Genomic DNA, 14748 nt, shown 5'->3' with positions numbered 1-14748 from the left:
ACCAGCTTACATTCGCGCCTGTGTACGCCTGTTTCGCGCCGGTGTTACCACGTTACGTAGCCATGTAGATTTATACCCGTTTTATTGCCGTCGCTGCGGCATACTTGCTTTTACGAATACGGCGAACTACGGTCGCCGTCCGGATTTTCACCGCGCGATGGAATTTCGTTATTTCCACCGAGGCAAGCCCGAACGGCACCATTCCGTGAACGTCGACGTCGTTGGAAAAACTTCGATACTTTATCCCATTGGTACGACGCATCGCGCGTGTCTACATGCGTTTTCACGTCTTCTCTTGTATCGTTAGGTTCTGCGGTTTAGTTTATCACCGGTGATCGGTGATGATATCGCGTTACGAGAATACCTACCCGTCTTAAAGGTAAAGGCAAGGATCTCGTAAGAGAAAGCTTACGACAGAAAAGTAACTTAGAGAAATTTTTTATTTAGAATTCGCTGTAAAATTATTGTAGAAGGGAAATCGCGTGGAAATCAGTGTGGAGTAATGGTGCCAGAGAGTGGAAGATTTATCGGTCGAGATACTACTGCTACGCCGTCTGACCTATGCGACCTTATTCTACTGCAGTGCGAGGAACGAGAGATATAGAAGTTTCGTTCGAGTCTCGGATTTTTTTCTATGATGCATTGAACGTAACGTAGAACACGTAGAACGTCTCATTCATAGTCTCTAGCAGCACTGTGCGTGCGTGTTAATGTGTGTATGTGTGTGTATGGCACTGGCACAATACGGAGAGGTACGGTACTTTTTCATTTTGATATAATATACCAATGTTTTCAGAAAAAAGCATACAAATGGTATTTTAATATACAGCTCAATCGTGCGTAGTAAATCTCACTCCAATAATAAACAAACCATTATGTACAGAATAAAAATGGTTAAACATGAAATTTGTCAATTTTTCCAACAAAAATGACCTATACTCTAACTTTCAAATGAAGCGTTTTTCTATCAGATTCTACTTTTCACTATCATAGTACCAAATTTTTGTAGCCATATGAAAGTACCACTCGATGCTACGAAACTTATTATTCTCGAAACTAATAAATTAGTATCTGAATGCTGTAAATAATAAATAGGATAGCGTGTCATTTAAAATCCAATCAAAGTCACGTTTCTAAACTATTCGAGGAGACTGGGAGAGTCCCCAGTCAACCTAAGTTTAACAAATTACTCGATGCTCCTTCTAAAACATCAACGAACAACGAAAATGCTGTTTGGAACGCGAATTAGCTCGTTTCCGGACACTAAAACGTAAGCAACGTCCGTACTCGATATACAAGCGTTCAGCGGGAAACGTATCAACTTTAAATTGAATAATGCTTGTACCGTAAAATGGGCCTCCATAGCGCGATAACGCCTACAACGATAATATGAAATTCGATTAATATCCTTGGCGCGTGGGAGTTGCTCATACTCCCGAACTATCGCGTGTGCCTCTCGTGTACTCGATCAGTTTCCTCCCGATATTCTTCCGATTCTCGTTAATCGTCATTCTCTCTATGACGACGGTTGTGCAAATATGAATTTATGTTATATTATCATTTCATCAGGTTTTATGATCGCCCGGTTCATGCACGAATTTATACTCTTTCGAATTTCCTTGACATCGAAGAAGTAAAATCGCAGAAGTAATTACACGCTTTATATTTTAGTTCTTTTACGCCCGATGCTACATATACGCATAATATTAATAACATTGTACTATATACAATAACGTTATACTTTAGCAAGTTGTTGATTAATTAAAGGAGCAATGTATTTATCGTTGATAAAAACTGGTTTCGTGTCTCAGTGTGTTATGTTTTCCTTGCAACATTATCCAAGCGCTATCCAAACACTGTCCGGAGAAATAGACTTCTGCTCTTATTAAGTAGCGAGCAAATAATTTTTCACTCAGGTCAAAAACAAATTTGATCGTAAAAGAATTAGAACCGTCGAACGAAGGAGTTACGAAATTCTATTTAATATTCGATGACTATTTGGTCGAGTCGCAGATGCATAATTGAAGTTCGATGTCTTAATAATTGGTTACGCTAATATGACGTCATCGATTAAAGAGAAATACATAAAATAGAATAAGAGCAGCATGAGGAATACATACCTGAGTGTTTCTGGTATATCCATAACCCATAAACCTCTCGTCATGAGCCGGGACAATATCCTTTGCCACGTAAAATGGCTCGTAAAGGAATTCAAAGTTCGTCACATCGTGACTGATGTACACCTTGCCAGTTTTTACGTTGCCGAAGTTTTTATGATTCACAGATGTATCTAGTATCCACCTAAACGAACAAAAGTATGCACGTTATAAATATATAAAATTATTCGTTATTTGGGAAGAGAGTAACAAAAGACGTAAAAACTAATAAAAATATTAGCAAGATTAACGCCGATATATAGCCCTTTTCGTATCTCCGTCTGATCGCGCGAAAACTTTCAACGTTTGAAAAAAATCTTTTGCATAAAATTTGAAACAAAAAATTACGCATACCGATAACAATTCCTTTATACTTTCTTCGAAGTTTGCAAACTTTTGAAGAGTAGAAAAAATTAATAGATAAAATTGCAAACGATCGAAGGACTTAAAAGACAAACGATTAAAAAGTACTGACCTGGTAAAATTGGTGGCAAACTGATTGTGGATGAAGACCTTCTGATGAAAAGGCCTGGCCAGTCCCTTTCTCGCTAGCCTAACCAATTCCGTCTTGTTTTGTGGAAATCTGACGCGCGAGTCCAGCTCGTACGTTGGTATCACGTAGGCGCACTTATCACAGGTATCAGTCCTCAGAAATTCGTCCAGAGCGCCGGTCAAATTAAAGCTCGGCACGATATCTACGTCCGTCAAGAACACGTAATCTGACTGGCAATTTTTCCTCGCCAAGTTCCTCATGTGGTTCTGGGGATAGACGTTTCGTATCCGCCAGTTTGTCTGCTCGTTGGAAATCCCGTTCATCAACTCGTTCAGTGTTCCCTCTGGTTTGGCACAATCTACCACCTCTGGCAGCTCGAATTCTCGCGGCTGCCTCTTCGGCGGTCTAACCCTTGGCACAGCCAAGGAAAAAGCGACTCTTTCCCGTATCGGTTCGTAACACTTCCTAAGGTAAATCAGGTACTTCTGAAGAACCTCGAACTCTTCGTCACCAGCTGCGTACAAAGCTACCGACATCGGCCCCGTCCAATGATGAGCCGCCTGAACGACCGAATGCAGCTTCTCGACCGAGCTCTGTGTGGCCAGGCAAACACGATACGCCTGTGATAACTCGACGAAACTAGATCCAACGAGAACGTGGTCGAACGTTCGAAACATTCTACGAGCGTCCCATCTGCCGAGCTTTATGTTCAATTTTAAACCATTCGCGTCAGCTGGCAACGGTTGGTAATCTTGTGTAACGCAGTCCGACTGCTGTTGCTCCTGCTGCTCTTTGATTAAGGTAGCGAGGTTCCATTCGCTTACAGCGTTTGATTCCAAATCCCTGGGTACTTCGTCCGGGATGCAGGTTTCCGACTGCAGCAACAGGAAAGTCAATAGCATATTTGAGAGAGCCAGGACAACCACGCTGGTCAGACTGAGGTTCCATGGTCGACATCCCAACTGCATATGAAAGTCAGAAAGTTCGCTAGTTTAATAAACCGTCGATTACCTTGACGTAATGGTGATCAAAGAATATGCGAAAATGAAGCAATTAACGCGATCCCGTTCCCTGCAAACTATCGGTTCGCGGACGAATAGATCTTTTATCGAAATATTATTTTCTATGTTGCTCGAACAAGGTACACTGGCTACAAAAAGTATCTGGACGTATCCTCATTTTCCGATGGAATGTTTTTTTTTCAGGTTCTACATCTCGCTCTCCTACTATAAAATTTGCGTAGTCACACGGGCAAACTATCAAACGATACGAAATTCAATATATGTACTTGAACCTAAGCAGTTAGTACGTAAGTATCGTAGTAAAAACGATTTTCTTGATTGAACACTTTTTATTGCAAGCTTTTTCAAATATTGTATTATTGTAGTATTGAAACAAGTTAAAAATATGTTGGTACGCGACAAGAGAACGAAAATACGCTTATTCTTAGCAATAACAAGCGTAAAGAGAAAATAAAGAAAGTGTATCGTTTATATCATACGAAACTTAAAGGTCGAGCGAAATATGAGCTGCGATTATGACTTTCGAAGTTTGTTCACCGGAGTTGCCAAGCAAAAATCGTGCCACAGCTATTTCACTGCAAAACACCGAATAAACAAGTTTTACGATAAGGAACGAAGTCTTTGGCAACGGTATATTGGGTCTGTCTAAAACAGAGTCAGCTTGCCTGTTTTATCGTCCTAATTACCACGTCGTCAGTTTCTTGTTACTACCAGCAGAAACGCAAGAATAAAATATCGAACATTCGTAAACTGGGAGATGTTAAAATCTAACTCAACATCACTGCATTTTATCTTCCTTGCAATTATCAAACTTCTCTTCCCCCAGTTCTAATTTTTACTAACAATTTTTACTCTTAACAAATATGATGTATGTGTTAGATATGCTGCATGATATATAACTAATTATAATCAAATATATCTATTAACACCCTCATAATTAATAACAATCCGCATGATTAAAAGCATATATATATAAATTATTAAAAATTCGATAAATAAGAGATAGATAAACAGTAAATACGATCTAATTGAAAGAACGTAAAACGTATGGAATAAGTGAAATATATTTATATTAATTTGCTTCATTAAATATATTTAACTTTAAATTTAAGCGCTCGTAGCGATAAAAATATCGTGTCTGAGAAGATGACTGATGAAATGTGGAATGACTTTTATAAAATCGTGTTTCAGGGGAAAAAACAATAAAACAGAACGTACCTACGTAACCTACAGGGATTGCAAGGTTTAATGAAGTTCTACTACGCAAATAGTATCTTTCTCTTCCATGATAAGACTTCATTAAACATTCCTCGTCTCAAAGGATTCTATTTCTGCTACCGTGCATAAAATAAAAAGCAGCTTAAACAATTACTTTGCGCAAATTTTATGAACACCACTCGATCCGATCTGTTTAAAAAAAAGATAAGAACGTAGCATCGGAAACAAAATAAATTTCTAACGAATTCCTTCATGTTATTATTACCATTCCCCCTAACATTATATTTTCGTTTCATTTTACAATTCTTCTACTTTACCTTCTCTATACAAGAAACTAAAGTCTCGCTATACTACACTTCGCAATACGAAAATACAATATCTTTCCGCTAATTGAAAAATGAAAATTCTATCTCCATTTTAATTATACACATTTATAACATCATTAAATGCTCTTTCAACGATACTCTGACGTTAAATCGGTCCGCTAACAACGAAATTACTTCACTCTGGAAGAATACTCGAGGAACAAACACACGCATATGTATGTACGTACAATGCACGCGCATTCGATAATTTGCTAGAAAGAGTTTGCAACCGCATAAATACCTTAGAAATATGTAGGAGTCGTACAGATGGACCGCAACATTCCTAATAATAGCGCAATTACGTTGCTAATCGGAAGAAACAGATTGTAGGTATCGCGGAGCAGCCACCAAAATGCACGGCAGAACTCCCGGAGGAATTCAGTGAAATTTTGCTTGGAAACAGAACGGTGGCTAGAACGATAATGGATCGTACGACTTCCCAGGGCCCGTTAAAATCGCGCTCATATATAAGCCGTGACGTCAGAACAGGCCAAGTATTTAATGAACAAAATAGTTTGCACCTCGAGCAAGATAATCGCCATGTCCAACGATGCTATCTTCATTGGGTTAGGTGTAAAGCATCGCGTATAACTTTTGTACCGCCGATCGCACGTGCAGTATATGATTCCATTTACTGACAATCTTTACGCGCTGTGTCTGTATTAACACGTTGCCTTCCACACGACCCATTGGAGGATCGTGCTGTATTTACCAGACTCATCAACCCTGGATCTGGGAATTGTTTTCCTTTTATGAGTCATTCGTTGTCCACGATATAATAACAACTGCCCGTGTAGGTTAATAAAACAATCCTTTGTTCAGTTCTGATTATCTTCCATGTAATTTATTGTATATTTTGGAAGTATATGTATACTATACGCGTGGAATTTTGATGTGACAATTACACATTTTGACGGCTAACAAATTGAGATTTTTAACTGACGTTTTCTACGATAGGTTTTCTAAAATAACATTTTTTTTTTTTTTTAATTTTACAGATTATAAAAAATGTATAGATAACTGTCTTTGTAATTATGACGAAAAAAATCCGTTTAAAAAAAATTCTGGCGCATTAAACAAACGCAGTTTTAATTAACTGAACTGTTTAGTTAGTCAACAGATTCTTTCTCTAGTTTCTCGCATTGAGAAACTAAACAGTTTATTAATTTAATATATACTAAAATAAACTGCAAAAATAAGCAACTGGAAAAGTTACTTTATTAATTGAATTATAACTGGTCATGAGTAAATTTATTTCTTTAAATATAAATATAAATTGAAGATAGAAAATTTTAGAGCTTTCTTTTATAACTGTCGACTGTACTTGAGATAAATAAATGCAATTATGAAATATATACTGAATAAAGTAACAGATGAATGTAAATATTTATCTCATCTATATATAACTCAAAGATATCGTCGTAAAAACGACGATAATTTTTAATCATTTACTATCTTTATCCTTGTCGCATGCTCGAACTTTTCGCGCTTCTCGCTGACTATCGCAAGCTCGCGTCAAACGTGCTGGTTAGTAACAGACGCTAACTCAACAGCTTTTTTTCTGGAACGATATACGCATTTCCTGAAAAAAATGTAGATCACTTCGCTCGCAAGGCCTTAATCCGTAAGCGATATATGGACACACGAGACACTTTGAGCGTACAGAAAGGTAACTTTTGATTATAAAACCTTCACTTCCCTCAGGCAATTTTTATACTCAAATTTGAAGTGTTTTCGTGACTTTGCTTTTCGTTTTTCTATCGACTTCTTCTTATGATTTAACCTTTATGTGTGCAATCAAAATGCTGCAATTATCTAGCCAGTTCTCTCTTCGACGAGCAGAACGATTCTGCCAGGTTTCAATTTGACAGGCTTACTAAGTTTTGTCCTGTTGACTACATTATATACCAGGCACATCGATGAAAAAGAAATTTGCTATAAATGACATATACTCAACGTTATAAATAATCAAAATGTTAATGTAATTGTCTTATATAAGCCTATGAAAAACATAAATGTAGCATTTCATTCGCACTATTTTTTAATTCATAAATTATTTTAAATGAAGCTGCAAACGAAGAAACTATATCAACTTTACTTGAAAAATTTCTAGATTCAATATTCGTTAAACGTGACGTTTCAAAGAAGCTACATATGTACCTACGTGTAGCACAAGCTTTATTTGAAAGAACGTTTCATACGCATCGATTTAACGTCGCGAATGGAATATTTAAAAGTTCGTTTCCGTGTAACTCGATATGGAAATATTCCCCAACAATACAATTACTTACCAAGATCATTATCCAACATGGCCCAAAACTTTAACACGGTACTATATATCCGTACGTGTCTATATATGTATGCATGTATGTACAGTGGCCACAGGAATGGTGACATTACCTTAACACTGCAAGCAGTCGCAGTTCTGCCTACTTGTACGCGATCCTAAGGAGAGAAAAGTGGAAAACTCGGTTGCGTCCGCTACAGCCGAGATTTTTACAAGCCGAAACTAACCTGCCGTACAACTGTGCACTGCACTGTAAAACTGTGAGAAAATTTCTGCCGTTCCTCGTACTACCTAAACCTTGAGAGGCGTTCCCATCGTGTTTACGCAGACTTATTAACTTATTCTGACGCGACGTGAAAAAAAAGGCTGCCAGTGGAAAATAGAAAGAAGAAAGAAAGACAGACGTCTTCATATTTAGTTTACGGTATTTATTTGCATACTATTTACGGGGTATTCGTTTGCATACTATTATGACGTGACGAACGGCTCGACGAGAGTTGCTCGTTATATACATATATATCATATACGTATGTGAGCGTGCACGTTGAATGAACCCACACGGTTTTTTAAAAAAAAAAAAAAATACAACACTATCAAATAATCAATATTTATGGAGATGCGCGGAAATATTACACGTGGAAATTTCGTCATCCCAACTTGCCGATAAATTCCATGTGAGATCACTATTAATTAAAATTTGTTATGAATCCTTTTTATTAACATTGGATTTTTATTTATTACATCTAAAAACCATATATATTTATATACAATATATATACACACACATATAGGGATACGATAAAACATTTTTATTGATTTTTTGATTTCGATGTCCCTCTATGGAAAGAATATTTTAATACGAAATAACTACAAAATGAAAAGAATTTGTTAGATCCAAAGATATAAAAATATGATAATGCAATATCTTAATATCTTTTAAACTTTTAATGTTATAACGAGCGATATTTTTAAATGTTATACAGAGGCTGGAAAGAAGTGGAAATTATATATCTAGTATTCGTATATTTGTATAAATTGAAGACAAAAAACAAGACGCAAAACGAGTCACGTGTTTCTCTCAATAAAAAAGACAGATCACGAATATTTATTAATTCTTATTAGCCTTAGTCGGTAATTAAATAAAATCGACAATTTGTTTACCTATTTCATTATTCTCGCGCGAAAACAAATTCCAGAAGGATAATATGATCTATCCTCGGTCATGCACATTTCAAAACATGACACCGTAACAAGACGAAGCGAGGAAGAAATAGGAGAAAGGGCATGATTGATTATGCAAACACGTTGTTATTACTGATTCAGTGTGCCCTGAGCACCGCGTGTAACACGGCTGGCAAATGTGTGCACGTTACACAGCTAACCCATTATCAAATTGTGTACTTGGGCTTTCGTTAGGTCACACACGAACCACAGTGCAGGCTTTACCGGCGCTGAATGTACGATGCAGGACGAAAGCTTGAAAGCACGATTCACTATACCTGTACCTCCCGTATGTTTTCGTGCGGAACTCTATCCTTCCTGTAATCGCAATTTCACCGTGTAATCAACGATACAGGAAATACATGCAACGACGCCAAAGTGCGGTGTCGCGCATTATCGAACTAAACTTTTGCTACACGATAGAACGATATCATACGTTGGCCGTTTGTGTCGTCAAAAAAGTAACAAATTGAACCGCGCATACGATACAGGAAATACGAATATATTAGATAATTCTTTCCATTAGTATTATGAAATTTGCTTCAATTTGTACGTGTATTTCATTTCTAGAAAAACGCTTTATATGCCACGGAAAAATTAATTAACTGGGATTTTCGAAATTCTCGAATTTTGTAAAATGGAAATATTTGGATCATATCCATACACGACGAAGTAAAGTAATATGTAACTTTCGAAAACAAAGTAAGCTATTGAAGATGAAATTTTATATGTTTACAAATTTTTATATGAATTAATTGATAGAGCATAATCGAAGAAAAGATTTGCAGAATTAATCATCTACAAATAACATTGACTCGCAATTCCAATTCCGTAGGTTACTCATACGTATAATATTTCCTAAAAAAAATGTTGAGTTGTAAATAGAATTCTACTCGATTGTAAAGTAACTGCAACCATATACGAAGCAAACAGTGGATTCGTACAATTGAAATCGTTTCGCAGAACTAAAAATTGAATTAACTAACCAACAATAACGAAGGGTTAGAAAAAAAAGAAAGTAATACTGATCGCTACAAATTTCTCTTAATTTTCCATTGCGGTATCCGAAAACTCAAAGCACCTCTCTCATGTACTTCGTTCACCATATATTTCACGGCAAATAGAAGTTAAATTTGGCCCGAACCAGAAAATCTAACGCGTATCGCGATGATAGACGGCAGCGCAAAGGAGGATGATTCCGTTAATGGGAACCACATTCACGGGGAGTTCGGTTACCCCTTGAAAACCGTGCTCAAAGGCGCTAAATGGAAAACACATCGAGTTTTTGCTCCACGTTTTCGATTTACTCGTTAAGACAGGAGAGAACGAGAGAGGGAGAATCGCATTCGCAAGAAGAGCGCATAAGTACCCATAGAAGAGCGACAACGAAAGGGAAAGAAGACGTAGTAGAAAGTGGAAGGAAAAAAGAAAGGAAAAGGGAAGGGATACGAGAGAAGGAAGAGTTAAAGAACCGTTATAGGCTGGGAAAGGAGGAAACGGCTGCGAAGATCGGAGCCAGGGATAAAAGGTAAATTCCGCCTTTCAATTTTGCTACAGTCCCATTTTACTTCTAGTTCGGTGCTTGGATGCCGGTACCGACGCGATGCAACGTCGGCGGCAGCGTAACTTAGCCCAGAATAAACTGAATACCATTCATTACGGCAGCTCTCCCTTCGACCACCATCAACCTCATCCCCATCCCTTCCAACCTCGTCCCATTCCCTTCGCCTCTTCCTGTTTTACCACCCTTCGCCGCTCTTCATCCTTCTAGCTCTCGCGCACAAACGAAGCGTCGAAGGCGGTGGCGGTGTTGAAAAGCTGAGAATTGGAAATTCTTTGAAACTCCCTCTTCCTCCTTTTCTCTTCCACCTTTCTCTTCCCGCTCCCTTCTCGTTCTTTCTCTCGCTACGACTGAAACGACGTAACCACTTCTATGGCCTCGGTCTCTCCTCTATTTGGATACACCCGGTGAAAGGGGTAGGTATTGGGAAGAGATGCGGTTTGTGATAATAAACGAATTGCACCCGTTCCCTCCGTGCCACTTTTCGCCCAGGAGATAAGCAAACGTGCGTATTATCGAACTCGCGGAAAATACCTCAGGCTGCAAAGATAGCCAGGAGAAGATTTCACGGTGAGTGGCGTCGAGACGTCCGTTTAAAAAGTTCGTGAAACGATTTCGGCGAGAAGACTGGATAAAGTGACATAGAATGATATGGCGATAATGAATTTGTCCGATTTTATGGAACTAGAAATGTAACGATATGGACTAAAGGTGTAGTTGCAAACCGACAGTGTGAAACGTAACCGATTCGCGTTTTGTATATGTACAATACGTATAATATATTCATAAAAATTTTCTGTGACAGATGTTCAGATGTTTTCAGATGTAAATTACTGTACATCTCTACTACTGTACTGTTATTGATTTACCTCCTTTGAGGTATCAAACATGTATCAAAAAGTTTAGTTGACCCTGTCGATTAAAAGATATTATTAGTCGACATTAAGTGAGAAACTACACTATAACAACATGAAGAATCAAGTACGAAAGTAAATGAAACGAAGAAATTACAAATGTAATATTCATAAATGTACCTACTTTGACGAATCATACGTAAACCACTCGTAACAAATTAGCATACTCCACAACGACCGATAATAAACGAGCAGCGTAAATGCGAACATTTCCATCCGTGGTTGAAGGTTCTCCTTCTGTCAAGCTAATTGCAAACGCTCAATTCCGGATGTACAAAAAGAATCGTGGAACAGAGTAGAAAAAGAAAAAAATAGTTAACCGTCCTCGATGGAATCTCAAAAAGGAATTTCTTTTCATAGCTAGGGGTCAGGCATAACTGTCGTAGTCCGGAAAGCACGAAAGCCACTTTTGTCGAGTGGTGAACCGCTGCAATTAAACGACTGCCCTTCTTGCCCCTCCTCCTTCCGCTCTCATCCGTTCGTGTTCCTTTTAGCCTAGTTCTTCTTCTCACTTCTTCTCCTTCTCTCCGTTTTCCCCTTTTTCCTCCTCTTCGCCTTCTTCTTCTTCTTTCTTACCTGCACTTCCTGCTTCCTTTCTTACATCTTTACGCGGTAATTAGCAGGTCTTCAATTTTCCCCCTGGCGCACGTATTTGCTTTGCATAATTACCGAGATAATTAAACAAGCTGTGATTCTCAGATCTGCCACGAACAGACCAACGCTGGAACAGGAAGAACCGGAGAAAAAGAAGCAGACAGACTGTCGTCGTGAAAATATGCGCTCGTACGAAAACTCGTGTCTCTCCAACGGACAACCTTTTTGCTATCTGGAAGTGTAAATCGTGTCAAGAGACGCGGCGTGGCGCGTGCTTCCTCGCCGAGTAATTAGCGAGCTTTGTTATGCACGGAAACTAAGTAAGCGGGAGTGGCGTTTCGTAGAAGAATACGGAAGAAACAGCTGTTCAATTGCGTCTTGCTTCGATACTCGCCGTAACTTGTCAAGTATAGAGCAAACAAAACGTTTACAGAGAACAACGATCAGAAGACACCGACACGAAATAAGATTTTTCTAGTTGGTGTTAATTAACGTTCTTTAAGTAATTGCAAATATTTAGACGAAATTGCGTAGCAACGTTCTTCAACGGAAGTATTTTCGTTCCATCAAAAGTAATTTGACGAAGATATCGTATCTTTTTAAATAGCGCCTTATTTTTATAGTATTTTTATAGTAGTCCAAAGAAGCAATTTATCACTATTTAATTCTCGCCTGTTGGGGACGTGGACATGGAATATCGAATGTTTCGTTTTATAGCGAGCAGAAAGCCAAACGAAAGGAATTTGTATTTCTCTGTGATAATAAAAATTAGTTTAAGAATGAATTTATTTGAATATCGTAACTTAGGAAATAATAAACGTGAAATATTTGGAAAAGTGTGAAAATTTAGCCCGCTTCCACTCTCGGAGGGTTGATAAAATAAAAGTTGACGAACAAAAGATGAGGCTAAATGTAGAAGTCAAAGGACAAAAATAAGAAATGTCGGAGAGAAAGATAAGAATGAAACGAAAATCGTGTCACAGTGATGAGTATAGTGAAAGTAAAAGTTATGTTTGACGTGATTCGCGATTGAAGTGATCTTGAGTGGCTAAAATCCTTAATCTCCGTTACAAGGAGTCTGAAGAAACACTTCTCCTTACTTTCCCTTTCTCCCCTTTCTTTCTGTATGTCAGTCATCAAATTTCAAAAAGGTTTAATTTTTCTATCGTTGTTTAAATATAGATCGAATCCGTACAACCACAGAACGGTCATTAATTTATTTGTCATTGTAAAACATGTAAATTTTGCTATTTCTATACATTGCATGTAAAATATGAAACAGTTGATTCCGAACTTAATTTTTCACTTTAAGTAAACTTTAACAACGTAATTTCTTTCAAGTTCGTTTCTGTAACAACTCTAATAAAACACCGATGTTCTCCCTTGGCAGCACGAAATAACCAAATGAGAACTGACCTACCAGCAAAGTGTATGCAACGTATTCACAATTGTATATTATAATTTGATAGCTAAACAGTTGAAAAACTACATTTTCGGTCGATTGTACAAAAATAAATAGCCATAAGAGTGGAAGCTAATGAAAAGCAAACGTAATTAGCCGCTGTCTATGGTATGCATACAAAAGTAAGTGAAACACTGCCAGTTTAAGAACAGTTAAAAACAGTAATGACTGCGTCTCTCTGAGGATTTGCAGACAAAAATTCTTATAGTAATTTATATAGTGATAACGTATATCGAACATACGCTCTCTTTCGTAAGATTGATTTTCTAAATGATTTAACCATATTTAAATGAGTTTTTAAATGTACAAACATAGAATTTGACGTAATAAAGTACAAAGATGATTTGAGAAGATATTTAAGATTAAATTCTAAGATATTGTTATCTGTCATAATAATCGCGTTCTTTAACCGTAAAGTAAAATAAAATAGATTAATGAGAAACGTTTGGTCCAAACAGATCGTACAAAGTCCAACGTTTCGTCAAGGTGAGCGAAGAAAAACATACCGCGTTTCACGGAAAATCCATAGACGGTCTCCGTTCGATGAAAAACATTGTATGAACGTTGACGAGCGGCGAACGTCTCACTGCGAAAATAAATGAATACAGCGTGACGGAGGCGCGAACCAGCGAGCGTCGAGAAAATGATTCAGTGAGAGTGCGTGAGATTATATCAGACGATACCATTGGTACGCCATGGGACCAACGGCAGTAGATGTAATTCAACATTTTCGATTTGTATATACGGCACGTCGATCCCATTGGAAACGCTCGGAAACGATAAAACAATATACTCCGGTAGCGTTGGCGGCCTTCCAGTTAAAAACACTTTGAAAATCTATTGAAAACACTTGAAAATGATTGAAATCAAACAAGTTACCAAGCGGACAAGGGAAATCTATCTATCGCGTCCACCCTGTTCGCACACTCTGGTCCCGTACGCGTATCTGGTCGAATGAATCATTTCGAATACTCCAACCTGACGAGATACCATCTGTGAGACGAATAGATTGCACGCACAACGACTGATCGGGACACGTTCACCGAATTTCAAAGTATTCTAGTTGCCAAATGATCGATCGTTCCCGCGTGTCTGCCGATGAATCGTTGATCAGCTGTGAATCCTGAGTTTTGACAAGTATTTGTTTTTTTTTTCGAGAAAAAGAAGTATGTCTGTAGAGCTGGGAAAAATGGTAGAGTTGAATATTCAGCTTAATACAGATTTTGCGACGGACGGATGATAAATTTCTGAATTCGATACCTACTGTTGAAATTGGAGCAACAGAGGTGAGGGACAGGTTATACGGTAATAATGAGATTCTGCGATAGAGTTTGTTCGAAGTACAAAATCGAATAAACTCGATCATTTTTGGTAGAGACTAAGCACAGTAAATATAAAATTAGGTATTAAACATTTATCTAATATTAGCCAGAATTTCATATCTTATGTAGCTAT

General features: G+C 37.8%; 1 protein-coding gene across 1 annotated transcript in view; it reads right to left on the bottom strand.

The window, feature by feature from the left end:
- The window catches only part of LOC100646449 (beta-1,4-glucuronyltransferase 1), a 36297-nt gene that overhangs the window by 16382 nt on the left and 5167 nt on the right, over positions 1-14748 (bottom strand). Inside the window, exons 2-3 of the mRNA XM_003402865.4 lie at positions 2632-3611; positions 2121-2301 (exon numbers count right to left, since the gene is read on the bottom strand). Coding sequence (XP_003402913.2) covers positions 2121-2301; positions 2632-3611 — 1161 coding nt within the window. The remainder of the gene's footprint in view (positions 1-2120; positions 2302-2631; positions 3612-14748) is intronic.

Source organism: Bombus terrestris, chromosome 6 (assembly GCF_910591885.1).
Source record: "Bombus terrestris chromosome 6, iyBomTerr1.2, whole genome shotgun sequence".
Lineage (NCBI taxonomy): Eukaryota > Metazoa > Arthropoda > Insecta > Hymenoptera > Apidae > Bombus > Bombus terrestris.
The sequence above is the reverse complement of the archived record's forward strand: the minus strand, read 5'-3'. Positions and strand labels throughout refer to the sequence as shown.